Below are 17,752 nucleotides of genomic sequence, written 5' to 3'. Positions count from 1 at the left end.
TGACATCGTTTTACAACATTGCCTGGCAGCATTTCAGAACTCAAACAGTAAACACCAGCAAACAGCGTAGGCTGAAAATACAGCAGCAGGCAAGTTCCAATGACAGCAATATTTTACTAACCAGAAGTCAAGGAGAAAATAGTTCATTGACTTTCTCATAAGGCCTGCTTTTCTTCATTACGTGAAAAGCATTCTCATTCATTCCTTCACTGCCATATTCTCACTTTTTCACAATCCTATGCCTTCAAACCCATGGATACGCCTGTTTGTAACAAATAACCTACAATCAGGCATGTAGCCGGGGGGGGGGGGGCTTGAGGGACTTCAGCCCCCCCCCCAAATTGTCATGTTGGTCCGCGAGAAGGCCTTACTGGTACATTATTTAAACTGTTGTGTCTATTCATATCATGATCTGATCACCATGCTCTTGAGTCGCCTGAGGGCTGAGAAAAGCGGTATATAAATAAAGTAAATAAAGAAAGGCTCAGTATATCCCATATGCATGGGGGTATAGGGGTAACGATACAAAAGGTTTGCTAGGTAGACCCTCTTTCACTCAGACTCAGCCCCCCCGAATCAAGCTCAGCCCCTCCTGAAGCAAAATCCTGGCTACGGGCCTGCCTACAATATAGGAGCCCACGGTGGCACAATAGGTTAAAACCTTGTGCCAGCAGTACTGAAAACCGACAGGTCGGAGGTTCGAATCTGGAGCTCCAGCTTCCCATGCAGGGACATGAGAGAAGCCTCCCAAAAGGATGGTAAAACATCAAAACATCTGTGTGTCCCCTGAACAATGTCCTTGCAGACAGCCAATTCTCTCACACCAGAAACAACTTGCAGTTTTTCAAGTAGCTCCTGACACACACACACCACAAGCTTGCCCCTTTCTCAATATGACATCCTTACAAATATTTAAACATGGTGATCATGTTCCTTCTTGGCTTTCTCTTCTCCAAGTAAACATACCCCATTACCCAGCTCTATAACGCACTTCTCGTACAGGTTAGCTTCCAGACCTTTCATAGTTTTGGTCGCCTTTCTCTGGATATGCTCTAGCTTGTCTGTGTTCTTGAATTGTGGTCGCAGAACAGGACAGTATTCTATGTGAGATCTGACCGATGTAGAATATTGTAGAATGGGATGATGACTTCCTTCAATAGTCAATATACTAGTCAGAAAGAGTAATAAAACAAGACTGAAAATCAGAAAAGGGAAGCACATTGAGGAATTTCTCAGGCAATTCATTTGTACAAAAGCTAGCTTTCTCCTAGTTCCTGGGCATTCCTGGAAGTCACTGAAGGAGAATTTCCATGTAGCTGAACTATATGGATTTCTTCTCAAATGTAACTAACTTGCCAAAATGTGATTAGTCAAAAAATCCAAGGTCAAACTAAAACAAGTGTGTTTACCTCAACACTAACAGAAATCTATACGACGACCACATACTACAATACTAAAAAAGCTACTAATTTCTAGATCTGAAAGTCCATGCAAATTTTGAGCAAGAAAACTTAAACTGAAATTATTGGAAACAGTTCAACAAAAGGCTGCATTTACTAACTTAACTTGCATACAAGTCAACCTTTGTTCTGGAACGGCTGCTCCAGGGGCTCCAATTTTGTGCTTTGCACTGTTTGTTTATAGTTCTAGGTTTCAGGGACTCTGCAGATAGGTGGCTTCTTTTGGCTGCATTCATAGGGCAAGCCACCTGTCAATTATCATTGGGTTCCCTGGTTCCGCCCCCTTTCTAGGCTTTGGAGGGGAGCTTTTTCCAGTCAGTCACAGCAAGGTAGCCAATGTATAGGATGTGTTTACTTCCCCTGTACAAAGGCTTCAACCTTTAAGAGCTCCAGGGAAAGAATGCCAGGGAAGCATTCCCACAGCTTTAAGGGTCTCCTAAGAACTCCAGGGATTTCTTTCTACAGCCTTGGGAGTTTCCAGGAAGACAGCCTGAAACTCTAAAGAACATCCATTGCCTGTCTGGTAGGTCCTCTCAGTGTTTCGAGAAGCAGTTCGGCCTGGCAGAGGAGCCCACACCAGTAAGGGTTGGATTTTAGTTAGCCTTGGGAAAAGTTAAAAAGGGGAATTTTCCTTTGAAAAAACTTATTGAAGATAGTGCCTGTTCCCTGTGGACAGGTTTGAGAGAACTGATACTTTGCCAAGAAAGCTTTACAATTCCTGTTGGATTCATTAATAAAAGACTTTGTTGTGCCTTTTAAGCCATTTGAAGATTCCTTTTGTAAAGGAAGCCTCTGAGAACTTTTCCTAGGGCCCCTGGCTTCCCGCTAGGTAAAGGTTACACATCCTATATCTAAAGTCAACTAGCTATAGGCCCAGCGGCGACAGAACAACCTCCTATATACGTTCAGGACAGGTTTTGGAGCCAAAGTTGGGGGTCAAAATTATGGATTTTACTATGACCAATGGATATGTTGAGTGTCATTCCATTCCATGGAGAGGAGAAAGTATAATCCCTTCCTCAGGGAGTCTGCTGTTGCTTCTGCTGTTTTTCTGTCCAGACATTTAAAAAGGTGTAATATAATGTTGGGGTGCCCCTGGTGGTGCAGCGGGTTAAACCGCTGAGCTGCTAAACTTGCTGAAAGAAAGGTTGGAGGTTTGAATCTGGGGAGCAGGATTAGCTCCCACTGTTAGCCCCAGCTTCTGCCAACCTAGCAGTTCAAAAACATGCAAATGTAAGTAGATAAATAGGTACCACTCCAGCAGGAAGGTAATGGCACTCCATGCAGTCATGCTGGCCACATGACCTAGGAGGTGTCTACAGACAACGCCGGCTCTTCAGCTTAGAAATGGAGATGAGCACCAGCCCGCAGAGTCAGACACAATTAGACTTAATGTCAAGGGTAAACCTTTACTACAATGTTAGATATCTATTCTGTTGTTTTACTGCTACTGTGTTTCTCTGTGATTGACTTCTCTTTTGAGCTGCTCAGAGCAGGGGAGGGCAGTTTCCCCATGAATATGCTCTCGCAGCAAGATTTTGGGGGTTCTATGTGTAGCAACAAAACAATCCGCTTCTATAGCAGAAGCACTCCCCCTCTGATTAAGGGACAGACAAATGCAACTTGTCTTGTCACCAGAAAAGTTTATACTGAAATATTGACATATGTGTAGCAGAAGATCTTGTCTCTTCTCCAGCCCTTCTTCCTGATACTCTCAGTTAGTTCATACCTTCTTCTGGCAAAAGGCTCTCCCTGGTGTCCTTCAATGTCTTTGCAGCTTCATCTCCAACAGCACACAGGTGGAGTATTTGTAAGTCTACTAGCTTTTATGTTGATGTTGTTGGTGATGTTATTGATGCTGCTGTGTGACATCTATGATTCTATGATGTCACACAGCAACATCAACAACATCACCAACAACATCAACATAAAAGCTTGTGTTTCTTTAGTAGACTTACAAATACTCCACCCTGGTTGTAGATTGCTCAATACAAGCCAGGTGGTTTGACTCTTAATGCTTGTTGGACCTGATCTTTACACTTACTTGTTGTCACTTAAGAAAGGATATAATGTAAAAACTCTGACATATGCAAGTGGGGGCAGTTCCTTCTCTCACCTTTGCCCAAGCCACTTTCCATCTTATCCATTGTTGCTGTAGCAGTCACGGTGCCATTTCCTCCTTAGCCAATGAAGCTCTGTGCTCATATTTTGGTTTCACCTACTTATCTGACAGCACACTCCTTTTATCTGGCTCCCAGGCAGCCAATGACATTGTAGGGCTGCTCCAAGGCCATTGCTACAGGATACCAACCCTTAGGCTCCAGATCGAGAACCAGAGGAGAGTACCATGCTGCCATCACTACCAGAGGAGGAGTTAGAATGGGAACATGAGCAAAGGGCCTTGCCAGTCAAGAGGAAATGGCAGTTGTGGTCACAGCAGAACTAAGAAGTCAGACAGGAGACAACCAGGGCAAAGGGAAGCAGAATATTCCACCTGGTTACTCATTAGCAAACTGCCTGAGCAGCCCAGATGGGAAAGACCATAGCCCAGTGGTTTTCAACCTTCCTAATGCTATGACTCCTTAATATACTTCCTCATTTTATGGTTGTTGACCCCCAACCATAAAATTATTTGCTTTGCTACTTCATAACTGTAATTTTGCTACTGTTATGAATTGTAATGTAAATATCTGATATGCAGGATGAATTTTCATTCACTTAACTAAATTTGGCAGCAATAACCAATACATACAAATTTGAATACTGGTGGAGTTGGGGGGGGGACTGATTTTGTCATTTGTGTTGCTGGGATTTACAGTTAACTTACAATCAAAGAGCATTCTGGACTCCACCAACGATGGAAATGAACCAAACTTGGCACACAGAACTCACATGACCAACAGAAAATACTGGAAGGGTTTGGTGGGCCTTGAGTTTTGGAGCTGTAGTTCACCTACATCCAGAGAGCACTTGGACTCAAACAATGATGGAGCTGGACCAAACTTGGCACAGATACTCAATATGCCCACATATGAACACTGGTGGAGTTTGGGGAAAACCAACCTTGACATTTGGGAGTTGCAGTTGCATGGATTTATAGTTATCCTACAATCAAATAGCATTCTGAACCTCACCAACAATTTGGCCACACTTCCCACACAGAACCCCCATAACCAACTGAAAATACTGCATTTTCTGATGTTCTTTGGTGACCCCTCTGACATCCCCTTGTGACCTCCCCCCCCCCCCCCCCCAGGTTGAGAAACGCTACCTTAGCCCATCCTGGTAACCTAAAAGAAGAATCAACCCTTCCTTTCTCACTGGTAGGGAGATGAGACCCCATTTCTTTGTGCTGGCAATAGAAAAGGCCTGAAGTTGCACAGCAGTAGACAGATGGACCCATAAATAAACCAGCCCAAATAAGCCAAAATGTTTGGACTTGTACATTAGTATATATGGCAATTTCTAACTGACTCCAACAAAGATGATAAAACTCTCTGTGCCGTCGTATTTTACACAGGAAGTACAAAGTCTATAAATGTCAGCTTTTATAAAAAAAACTTCCTTTCTATAAAGCCAGATGTTCTCCTACTGCATATGGCCCACCTTCCGTTTATGCTAAAGCAATACTGTACATGTGGGAGAGCTCAAACTCTGCAACAAGATTTTAAGAAGGGGAAGGGCAAAGTAAGGAAGAGAGAAAGAGGGACACAGCAGAGGGAAGGGTAAATATGCAGTTCCATATTTACACATGAGCTAATTCACAAACATGGTTGCATTTGCACTGCTAAGCTACAGACATGCAGTTCTTTACATGCTCTGACCTTTGGGCTGCGTTTCTACCCACGGTCAGCTCAAATATTTCAGACCATCATGTCTAAACACACAAGAAAACTTTTCTGCCCCACATTTTCTGCTCTTTTAATATGTTGATTTTAATTATGTCTTAATTTCTCTCATTACAAACACTACTACCTTGCAAATTAAAACAATCTTCCAGTCATCTCCTTCTTCCTGTCCCTCCCACCTACCCACAAATTTAAATTTCTAGACCTTAAATATTACCACTGTAGGGGAAAAAAATCACAGAACTCTTTGTATGTCTAGTTTATAGCCTTTAAGTGAAGTAGTGCTGGCAGCAAAACAGATGGAACATATGTGGACAGCAGCACATATAATCCAAATTTCACTTGGAATATGAAGGGGACATTCACAGCCGTCATCCAAATTTCCAGGCCTTGTACAGTAATTGTGCATCTCTGAACACCTCAACAATGGCTTCTTTCCTTTCCTACACGTATTAAGTATAATCTCGGAGCTGTTCTGCTTACCGCTCACTAAGGAAATCAAAACCTACCCTGGCCACTGAATAATTCATTCCAGATTGTACTTCCAATCTTTCTCCTCTCGCCTGGTTAATGTGAGGCCCTCGTATATTGCTAGAAAAAACAAGAGGCCCTACTCCTGTTTAGGCTCTTTTCTTCAATGCTGTACAATACACATCAACAGTTTTACATCACCATATTGGTTTTGTTCTTCACGAAATATTTGAAATGTTGCCCTGAGGACATGTAATCACAATATATTAGTAAGAACTGCTTAACCCTGGCAGGAAGGAAAGCTAGTTATGCCATGTACTTCTAAACTGATGTATTAGGCAAGTTCAGTTCTTTTTAACTTTCACAATATTTAGAACTGACTTTATTTTAAAAGCCTTAGCAGAGCATCTGGCACATGTGCTTCCCCTTCCCTACATGATCTAGAGGAAAATTTCCCCTGAGTTTAGTTCACTTTCAGTAAAGGCTTTCATGGTGGATTAACAAAACTTATGGTCTGTTACTAAGCAAGACAACCAGACCAGACCTTTTGGCCATATGGCTTTGCTTGGGTTCCTTCAGGCTAATGCACACATTATTCAAACTGTTTTGTCGAAGGCTTTTGTGTCTGGAATCACTGGCTTGCTGTGAGTTTTCCAGGCTGTATGGCCTTGTTCCAGAAACATTCTCTCCTGACGTTTCGCTCACATCTATGATAGGCATCTTCAGAGGATGTGAGGTCTGTTGGAATGTCCAGGGTGGGAGAAAGAACTCTTGTATTGGAACTGGCTTTAAATGTATATGATTGTTTTAATAGTATTATGTTTATGTTTTATAAGGGTTATTCCGTATGTTAATTTTTTTTTGTTGGCAATTGAATGTTTTGCGCTCAGGGAGATGGAGCAGCATACAAATAAAGTTTTGTTTTATTTTCTTGTCTGCTTGAGGCAAGTGAGAATGTTGCAATTGTCCACCTTGATTAGCACTGAATGGCCTTGCAGCTTCAAAGCCTGGCTGCTTCCTGCCTGGGGAGTCCTCTGTTTGAAGGTGTTAGCTGATCTTGATGGTTTCCTGTCTGGAATTCCCTGCTTTTTGAGTATTACTCTTTATTTACTGTCCTAATTTTAGAGGTTTTTTTTAAAAAAAAAAATACAGATAGCCATATTTTGTTCATTTTCATTGTTTCCTACTTTCTGTTGAAATCATCCACATGCTTATGGATTTCAACGGCTTCTCTGTATAGTCAATCTGGTTTAACAAACCAGCTCAATGGCTGTATTATTATTTATAAAATTATTTTGACAACTTTTAAAGCTGCTGCTGTTTGCATTTTAAATTGAGAACCAGTTTAACAAAGTAGATTTTTTAAAAGACATGCACAATTATTATTGTAGATCTGTCTCAAATACAGCCCTTTCTACTCAAAGTGGAAAACATGGGTTCGAATTCAGATGCATGCTCTACACTCTTTCCCTTTGGGTTTTAGAAGAGCCATTTTTACACACTACCTGGTCCACCAATAAAGAAGTGTTGCATGTATGACAAATACCCTATAGGTCAGTGGTTCTCAACCTGTGGGTCCCCAGGTGTTTTGGCCTACAACTCCCAGAAATCCCAGCCAGTTTACCAGCTGTTATGATTTCTGGGAGTTGAAGACCAAAACATCTGGGGACCCACAGGTTGAGAACCACTGCTATAGGTGCACCCCCATTGTGGAAAAGCACAAACAGTGTTTCCACAATGGTAGGAGCCTCAAATTGAGATGGGTTCAACTCCGGATCAAAGTGGAGGCTTGATTGTACCATTTAACTATGTGAAACGTGAGGCCATGCAGTTAAATTCACAAATTTCTAAAAACTTTTTAAATGCCCCCCAAAATCCAAACAAACAAACAAACCCCTACATCCCCTTTTCCCATTTTGTCCAGCATGTGTCAGCTATTATTTGACAATTTCTTTGAAGCAGCCAATCCACAACTATTTCCCCCCACCCCAAATAGATTCTATTACTCACTGAATCATTCTTTACTCTCTTAGTTACTTTGCCTACAAAAAGGTGTGTTACAAGGTTACCATTTCCTAAGGCTATCTGAAAATGCATGCACACACAAGATGAGCTATGGAAATGTAACTATTTCCAAGTCAATCGCTTTCAGCAGTGCTCAAATCCAGTCAACTTTTCTCTCAACAGAATAAATGCAGCCTTCCTGCATGCGACGGAAACTCTGACAATGGGTTAGCTTAGCAGGGATTTGAACAGTAAGTGGCGTGAAACCTTTAATTCCCCCTCTCACAATGTGCTGCCCCACAAACGTCCAACTTACAAAGACTCATATTTAAAAACGGGGTGAGACAACACGAAGTGAGGGAAATTTGTCCCAAGGAAGGGAAATTCACTCCTTGAAAAAGTTATCATAGGGTAAAGGTGTCTCCACCGAAACCTTCTCGCCAATCCTTGTTTCTACAACAAGCCAAATTTTGCAAAATCCAATTATCACAGGGACAGAAAGCTTCTGAACAGGAGCACAGACAGCAAAACATTACATGGGTGTTAACCCTTCCCTATGCCATCCCTATATAGATTTGAATAGCATAGGGAGTAGCATAACTCCAGCTATATATGTACCTGTTCCAACCTACATATAAATTCAGCTTGAGAACAAACCTACGGAACCTAGGTAAAGGTTTTCCCCTGTCATTAAGTCCAGTCATGTCTGACTCTGAGGGTTGGTGCTCATCTCCATTTCTAAGCTGAGGAACCGATGTTGTCCATAGACACCTCCAAGGTCATGTGGCTGGTGTGACTGCAGGGAGTGTCGTTACCTTCCCGCCGGAGCGGCACCTATTGATCTACTCACATTTGCATGTTTTCAAACTGCTAGGTTGGCAGAAGCTGGGGCTGACAGTGGAAGCTCATGCAACTCTTCAGATTGGAACCTGTGACCTTTTGGTCAACAAGCTCAGCTCCTCAATGGTTTAATCAATATATATGGGGGGGGGGGGAGAACCTATCTATCTATCTATCTATCTATCTTATTGAAGATTTTCTATGTGTACATATAAATAAAAAGAGGAGGAGACAGTGCTGTAGGGGTAGAATTAAGGTAGGTTTTGGTTAGAGTAGTTGGGGACACACAAGGTATGCCAGTCTATCTGGAACTGAACCTTGATAAAGTTTGAAGGGTGAGGAAAGAAAGGGAGGGAAATCAGAGGGAGGGGGAAGTTTGTTGGCTTCCAATCTTTTTCTTCGTGGTTTATTTATAATCTCTAGTCTCTTTTTCTTTCTGATGTGTCCTTCTCCTTCTCTTGTCTTCTTTATTGGATCCAATTTCTTTATAGATTATCTATATAAGTTATACTATTATTGTCATTTTTTCTGTGTTCATATAGTCCCTGAATAGTTGCCATTATTCTCTTTGGTCTTCCTGAGTTCTTTTTCAATAAATGAGTTAATTTGTCCATATCCATGATTTCCATCATTTTTATGAACCACTGGTCTTTTGGGGGTATTTCTTTTGTTCTCCATATGCAATTTTTGCATATGTTCTTGCATATGCAATTCTTGCTGCTGTTACTAGGCAATCGAAAAGGATCTTTATATTTGTATCTATGTCTAGAGGCCCTTCCACACAGTCCTATATCCCAAAACATCAAGGCAGAAAACCCCACATTATCTGAGTGTGGACTCAGATAACCCAATTCAAAGCAGGTATTGTGGGATTTTCTGCCTTGATATTCTGGGATATAGGGCTGCGTAGAAGGGCCCTGGGTCTATATCTGGTTTCATTTGTATTTTAGTTTTGAGAATCTTCTGAGAAATTTCTTGTATCTGTTCCCAATAATTTCTTGCTTTTCCACAGGTCCACCACATATGGTAGAATGTACCTTCTTAAGTTCCATATTCCCAACATTTATTTTGTATATTCTTATAAAACATTCCTAAATTTTGGGGAGTTATGTACCATTGGTACATCATTTTATACCAATTCTCTTTTAGATCTATTGCATGTGTGTATTTCAGTTTTTGATTCCATATCTGTTCCCATTTGCCTAATTTTATTGGGCGGCCTATATTGGCTGCCCATTTTATCATGAATTCTTTTACTTGACCTATAGAACCTAGCTTGTTTGTAACTGCCTCCTTGCATAGTCAATGAAGAGCTACCATGGGAGTTGAAGTGCAAAATGTTTTGGAGAAGACACAGCTCCAAAATAAACCTATCTCTTTTATGTTTATTTTCTTCCCTTTCCTGGAAGTTTCACAACTTTCCCTCATGCTCTGAAAGACCTGTGCATAAACATAAAGAGAACATAACAGTTTTTATATTCCTGTAGTTTATGTTGCGGTTGTATGCATATTTGCTTGGAAGCAATATCCTTTCAAAGTGATTGTAATCTGCTTCTAAGTAAATAATTGAAGCTTGAACTTGGAAGTATAAAATCAAGTTTTATTGTTTTAGGAGCTTTTTTATTTTAAATGCAATACACCAAAACTTTAAACTGAACTCACCTACAAGTCTGTACCACTTATCTGGAAGCTGAACCGAAATCAGTTAGACTTCCAAAGAAATAGGCGTGGATAAGCACACTGTGCCAAGCCAGATGGGTAAACAAGCCAGTTCATACCATGTCTATGATTTCGCCAGGTAACATGTTTATGAGCTTTCCAAAATGTATACATGACGTTAATAGGGTTACTGGAAATTATTGATACGGTTGGAATTTTCATCTTAGCAGAACGTTAGAACTGTGCAAAGGAAAATGTGGAAATGGAACTGCTTGTTTTTTACTTTAAGGTGGAATTTGTAAAGATATAACTATTTTATTGTTGAACAAGAAGATTTTCTTTTCTATTAAAAATGCTTTCAATACCATTTTACTAGGTAGACTCAAAGGTCGGTAATTCTTGCAATTATTTACCATAGGCAGCAACTGAAGTACTAACATGAAGGAAACAGTGTAGGACAGCGTTTCTCAACCTGGGAGTTAGGACGCCTGAGGGCGTCACCTAAGACCATCAGAAAACACAGTATTTTCTGTTGGTCATGGGGGTCCTGTGTGGGAAGTTTGGCCCAATTCTATCGTTGGTGGGGTTCAGAATGCTCTTTGATTGTAGGTGAACTATAAATCCCAGCAACTACAACTCCCAAATGTCAAGGTCTATTTTCCCCAAATTCCAGCAGTGTTCACATTTGGGCATATTGAGTATTTCTGCCAAGTTTGGTCCTGATTCATCATTGTTTGAGTTCACAGTGCTATCTGGATGTAGGTGAACTACAACTCCAAAACTCAGGGTCAATGCCCACCAAACCCTTCCAGTATTTTCTGTTGTTCATGAGAGTTCTGTGTGCCAAGATTGGTTCAATTCTACCGTTGGTACAGTTCAGATGGTTCTTTGATTGTAGGTGAACTACAACTCCCAAATGACAAAATCGATACCCCCCCCCCCAACCCCACCAGTAATTCCAATTTGGGTGTATCAGGTATTTCTGCCAAATTTGGTCCAGTGAATGAAAATACATCCTGTTTATTGATATTTACATTATGATTCATAACAGTAGCACAATTACAGTTGTGAAGTAGCAACGAAAATAGTTTTATGGGTGGGTCACCACAACATGAGGAACTGCATTAAGGGTTTGCGGTATTAGGAAGGTTGAGAACCACTGGCATAGGATGAGAAGTAATGACTTGCAGGGACCAAGAAAAGGAGGAAGAAAGAACTTTAGTGGCCAAAGGAGAACGGGGGTTGTTGTGTAGTGTTTTAATTATTCTAACAATTGCTGCTTGTTTTATATGATTTTAACGTATTTAATAATTATAGGCTTAATTGTATTTTATTATTTTATGTTGCAGGTTTGAAATTGCATGGCTTTAAATGTTATGAGCTGCTTTGGATCTCAATCAAGAGAGAAAAGTGGAGTACAAATAAATATAACAATATAGTAATGATAAATAATATAATACACATAATAAAAATGAAAATGTAGAGATATAGGTGTGTATGTGCCTGGAGTGTCCACTTACACAGACAAGTTTCTGCCTCCACAAACAGTTATAGCTCCTACTGCTCAGGAGACACCAATGGCCCTCCCTGCAATGACATTGCAGGTTATAGTGAGCCCCATGAACATGTACAAGAGCCTTGCCAGTGTCCCCCACAAACGTCATACTGCCCACCACTCAAGTGAAGGTTTTATGTGTTTCCTCCATGGCAGACATCCCAGTGTTTACGACTCTCTCCATTGGTTTGAAATTTGCATGACACCGCCCACTGCCTCTCCCTTAACCCTTTCCTATTCTTTTATATGGCACACAGCGAACAGAGGAATTGATCAGCAACTGAACATATTAGAGAGGTCGGGGGAGAATACACCATGATTTATAGGAGTTGTAGGTACTGGGATGTATAGTTCACCTGCAATCTAAGAACTGTATTCTGAACTCCACCAACGATAGACTTGGAACTAACTTGAAACACAGAAGCCCCATGACCAAGAAAAAATACTTGAGGGGTTTATAGAAGTAGTCCCCTTCGGGGTAAGAAGGGTGGGATATAAATGTCGTAAATAGAGTGAACTATCAACCCAAACAAGGGTGGATCTGGACCAAACTTGACATGCATACTCAATATGCCTGAATTTGAATACCGGTGGGTTTTGAGGGGAATTGGCCTGGACATTTTGGAGTTGTAGGTACTGGGATTTATAATTCACCTGCAATCAATGAGTACTCTGAACTTCACCAAAGACGGAACTGGACCAAAGTTAACACACAGAGCCCCCATGACCAGCAAAAAATACTAGAGGTCTTTGGAGAAAAATTCACCTTGATTTGGGGGAGTTGTAGTTCACCTGCACTGTGAACCCAAACACTGATGGATTGGGACCAAACTTGGCAAACATACCTGATATGAAAAAATTTGATTACTGGGGGGTTTTGTGGGAACTAACCTTCCTTTGTGGGAGTTATAATTCACCCACAACCAGAGACACTCTGACCTCCACCAATGACGGATCTGCACCATGACCAACTGAACCTACTGGAGGGGTTTGAGGGGACTGACTCACCATAGTGGGAGTTGTAGTTTACCCGAGCGCCAGAGAGCACACTGAACCCCACCAATGATGCATCTAGAGCAAACTTGCCCAACATAACAAACTTCAAGTACTGATGGGAGTTTCTCAGAGTTAACCTGGAGTGATGTGAATTGTAGTTCACCCACAACCTTATGCATTTTGTACAATTAAAAATGACTGTTTCAAATAACCCAGGCAACGCTGGGTACCAAAGTAGTAATATAATAAATAGAAGATGTTAGAGGAGAAGGGGATGAGGAGTAGGATTAAAATGGAGGAAGAAGATGCAAAGGGGGGGGGGGGGAGAAAAAAATGAAGAATGGGAGTGGGAGGGAAGAAGAAGAAAAGAGGTGAGGAAAAGAAAAAAGGACAGAAAGGGAGAAAAAGGAGAGGAAGAAGGAGAAGGGGAAGAAGAAAAAATGAAAGGAGCAAGGAGGGAAGAAGGGGGGAGGGAAATGAAGAGAAAGGAGGAGGAAAAGGAGGAGAGGAAGCAGAAGAGTTCAGAGTGACCATGACTCCAATTCCTTCTTCCTGGTTGGGTCTCTTCCTTTTAACATTTTGGGAGGATGTGTCACAAAGCTGGCCTTCCTGTCATCTTTCTTGGCAGAGAGAAAGCCAGGCTCTGGAAGAGTTTCTTTCCCAGCTTCCAGGCAGAAAGAGGGGAGGGAGGGAGGGAGGGAGAGAGGAAGAGCCAGAAGTTGGAAGTTCCAAGTGCATCCTCTTCCGGGAAGCGCAGGCAGGAAGTGTTCCTTTCTCTCATTTTTACTCTCAAGAGGATGGACGTTTCCAGCTAGCAAGGCGTTCTTCACACTTCCCTAAAGCGGAGGAGGGGAAAGACCAGCTTCACATTTGCTGAGTTTCCCTGTTTCCCCCTTTCACTGGTTAGCCTCCCTCCCACCCACCCACTCTCTCTTTCACACTCACACACATTCGCCTTTACCTGGGAGAAAAGCTCTGACCCAATACAACAATTTATTTAAACAGACATTATGGCGAGGGAGTTGGAAGCAAGAAACCCAAGAGACACCCAAGCTGCACAGAGAGGACCTTTGGGTGCATTCACACTGCAGAATCAACGAACGCAGTTTGGATTCACTTGAATTGCCACGGCACAGGGCTACAGAGGAACCCCCGAAAGCTGCACCTTGTGTTTCTTTTTTTCGTGTCAGGAGTGACTTGAGAAACTGCAAGTCGCTTCTGGTGTGAGAGAATTGGCCATCTGCAAGGACGTTGCCCAAGGGCTACCCAAATGTTTTGATGTTTTACCATCCTTGTGGGATGCTTTTTTCATGCCCCGGATAGGGAGCTGGAGCTGACAGAGGGAGCTCATCCACACTCTCAAACCTCCAACCTGTCAGTCTTCAGTCCACAAGCATAAGGGTTTAACCCATTGCACCACCAGAGGCGCCTGCACCTTGGTGTGGAAGGCACCTCCAATGTCTCCAATGCTAGCATTGAGTCATGGCAGGTCAAGTGGGGTCAAATTCAGGTCTTCCAGTTACTTGGGACTGCAGCTCTCAGCATCCCTGATCATTAAAGAAAGCAACCGGGGCTTCTGGGAGTTGAAGTCCAACATTTACTTAGTGGATTGTGGTGAGTTTTCTGGGCTGTATGGCCATGTTCCAGAAGCATTCTCTCCTGATGTTTTGCCTACGGTAGGCATCCTCAGGGTGCAGGCATGCAGTCATGCCGGCCACATGTCCTTGGAGGTGTCTACGGACAACGCTGGCTCTTCGGCTTAGAAATGGAGATGAGCACCACACCCCAGAGTCAGACATGGCTGGACTTAATGTCAGGGGACTACCTTTACCTTTACCTTTAGGCATCCTCAGAGGTTGTGAGGTTTGTTGGAAACTATGCAAGGAAGGTTTATACATCTGTGGAATGTCCAGGGTGGGAGAAAGAACTCTTGTCTGTTGGAGGCAGCAGTGGGTGATGCAATTAATTACCTTGATTAGCGTTGCAAAGCCTTGAAGCTTCAAGGCCTGGCTGCTTCCTGCCTGGGGGATCCTTTGTTGAGAGGTGTTAGCTGGCCCTGATTGTTTCATGTCTGGAATTCCCTTTTTTTTTTTTTTTTTTTTTTTTTAGTGTTGCTCTTTACTTACGGTCGTTTTTTAAGCAGTTTGGTTTTCTTTATTGTACATTTAATCCCCAGGAACCGGTTCTTCAACCGCACTGTGGTGAGCGTGTTGGGGACCGGGCTCCTCTTCCGCCCAGGTGGGGGTTCTGCTTCTTGAGAGCGGGGCTCCGCAGCGCCACCCGCCGGAAACAGCGGCGCGCCCCAAAAGTCGGAGGAAGCCCGAGCCGCTCTCCCCAAACAGAAACCCGGATATTTCCCAAGTTTGCAAGCGCTGGGCTCGGAGGTCCAGGGAGGACGCGGCGGGACCTCTGTCCCCACTCCCTGCCACGAAATAAGCCCGCCACTCGGCTTCCTTCCTCTCCCCCATCCCTTCTTACCGTGCCCGGGGGGCGGCCGCTGCTCCGTCGCGAACCTCCAGCGTGGCTGCAGCTGCCGGGTTTCCTCCTCCTCCTCCTTCTCCTTCTCCTCTCGGCGTCCTCTGCGAGGCAGCTGCTCTGGCTCCTGCCTCAGTTTCCTCCTCGTCGCCCGCCTCGCTCTGCTTGAGCCCTCCAGCCAGGAAGGGAAGGCAGCCGCATGGGACCCGGAGGCCTCGCCACTCGAGCAGGAGAAAGAGACAAGCACGGAGGGCCAGAAAGAGAGAGAGAGAGAGAGAGAGAGGAGTGAGGGGCGGAGGCACAGCCCGCTAATGGAGAAGCGCAGGCCCCGCCAGAGCCTGCCCACTAGGCGAGAGGGAAGCCCTCCAGGTCCAAGGAGGCACACAGCCAGGCCCTTGCACTCCTCTCCTCTCCTCCCTTCCCTTCCCTGCCTCTCTCACCAACACTCCCACTTCCAGCCTCCCTACTCTCTTTCCTAGCCTTCCTCTCGCTCTTCACGCACTCTTCCTCTCGCTCCAAAGTCTCTCTCTTTCTCTCTCTCTCTTCGCACACGCGCGCGAGCTTGATCTCTCCAAAGTCTTTCTCACACACACAAACATTCTTTCTCTGGGCCAACTTGGGCCCTCCAGGTGTTTGAGACTTCCACAATTCCTAACAGCCTCAGGCCCCTTCCTTTCCCCCCTCAGCCACTTAAGCAGGGCAATACTTTTGAATTTAATTTAAAACCTAAAGGTAAAGGTAGTCCCCTGACATTAAGTCCAGTCATGTCTGACTCTGGGGTGTGGTGCTCATCTCCATTTCTAAGCCGAAGAGCCAGCATTGTCCGTAGACACCTCCAAGGTCATGTGGCCGGCATGACTGCATGGAGCGCCGTTACCTTCCCGCCGGAGCGGTACCTATTGATCTACTCACATTTGCATGTTTTCGAACTGCTAGGTTGGCAGAAGCTAGGGCTGACAGCGGAAGCTCACGCCGCTCCCCGGAATCGAACCTGTGACCTTTCGATCAACAAGCTCAGCAGCTCAGTGCTTTCACTCACTGAGCCACCGGGGGCTCCCTAATTTAAAACCTAAAAATATGCAAACATTAAAACACAATTTTTCTCTGCTGCATGTGATCTCCCCCCGCCCTCACACACATACAGTCTCCCTCTACACAAATCCAAGCCAAGACTGGGTGCAGGCATGTGGGGGGGGGGGGGAGGCTTGAGGGGCTTAAGCCCCCCCCCCCCAAATTCTCAAAGTGGTCCGTGAGAAGGCCTTACTGGTACATTATTTAAACTTTTGTTGTTGTTCATTAGTTCAGTTGTTTCCGACTCTTTGTGACCTCATGGACCAGCCCACACCAGAGCTCCCTGTCAGCCATCACCACCCTGGTGGAGTTTGAGGAAAATAGACCTTGACATTTGGGAGTTGTAGTTGCTGGGATTTATAGTTCACCTACAATCAAAGAGCATTCTGAACCTCACCAATGATAGAATTGGGCCAAATTTCCCATACAGAACCCCACTTACTTACTTACTTACTTCGAGTAAGATGGTCTTCCATTATGCATTTCCTTGTGGATCCGTAAATGGCTGTGGAGCCCTATTCTTGACCTGCATCTTCTCCCACAGTGAGGGCATTGGATTCCAGGTGGAAGGCGGTCCTAGTCGGGGTTGGCTTGACACGCCTTCCTCTTGGCACATTTCTCTCTTTCGCCCTCCACTCGTGCCTCCTCGAATTCTGTAGCACTGCTGGTCCCAGCTGACCTCCAGCTGGAGCGCTCAAGGGCCAGGACTTCCCAGTTCTCAGTGTCTATGCCAGAGATTTTAAGGTTGGCTTTGAGGCCATCTTTAAATCTCTTTTCTTGTCCACCAACATTCCGTTTTCCATTCTTAAGTTCAGAGTAGAGCAACTGCTTTGGGAGATGGTGGTCAGGCATCCGGACAACGTGGCCGGCCCAGCGGAGTTGATGGCACAGGACCATCGCTTCAATGCTGGTGGTCTTTGCTTCTTCCAGCATGCTGACGTTTGTCCGCTTGTCTTCCCAAGAGATTTGCAGGATTTTCCGGAGGCAGCGCTGATGGAATCGTTCCAGGAGTTGCATGTGACGTCTGTAGACAGTCCACGTTTCGCAGGCATAGAGCAGGGTTGGGAGGACAATAGCTTTGTAGACAAGCACCTTGTTATCCCTACAGATGTCTCGGTCCTCAAACACTCTCTGCTTCATTCGGGAAAATGCTGCACTCGCAGAGCTCAGGCAGTGTTGTATTTTGGTGTCGATGTTGAATTTGGTGGAGAGGTGGCTGCCAAGGTAGTGGAAGTGGTCAACATTTTCTAATATTACACCATTAAGCTGTATCTCTGGCATTGGGGAGGATCCCAATGACCAACACAAAATACTATCTTTTCTGATTTTCTTTGGAGACCCCTCTGACACCCCTTATGACCCCCAGGTTGAGA

The 17,752-nt window shown here is 44.0% G+C and overlaps 1 protein-coding gene across 3 annotated transcripts in view; it reads right to left on the bottom strand.

Moving 5' to 3' along the window:
- Nucleotides 1-15,832, bottom strand: part of ST3GAL6 (ST3 beta-galactoside alpha-2,3-sialyltransferase 6) — a 60,882-nt gene extending 45,050 nt beyond the window's left edge. The window contains exons 1-2 of one of the 3 annotated variants that reach the window (XM_067466615.1): nucleotides 15,312-15,832; nucleotides 1,017-1,168 (exon numbers count right to left, since the gene is read on the bottom strand). In XM_067466615.1, the coding sequence (XP_067322716.1) occupies nucleotides 1,017-1,023 (7 nt within the window). In that variant the 5' untranslated portion in view covers nucleotides 1,024-1,168; nucleotides 15,312-15,832. The remainder of the gene's footprint in view (nucleotides 1-1,016; nucleotides 1,169-15,311) is intronic. The other 2 variants (XM_060770735.2, XM_060770734.2) reach the window with 2 other exon arrangements.
- Between the last annotated feature and the right edge of the window lie 1,920 nt (nucleotides 15,833-17,752).

This window comes from Anolis sagrei, chromosome 3 (genome assembly GCF_037176765.1).
Source record: "Anolis sagrei isolate rAnoSag1 chromosome 3, rAnoSag1.mat, whole genome shotgun sequence".
In the NCBI taxonomy this organism is placed as follows: Eukaryota; Metazoa; Chordata; class Lepidosauria; order Squamata; family Dactyloidae; genus Anolis; species Anolis sagrei.
Note: the sequence above shows the minus strand (reverse complement) of the source record. Positions and strands in the feature narration are given on the sequence as shown.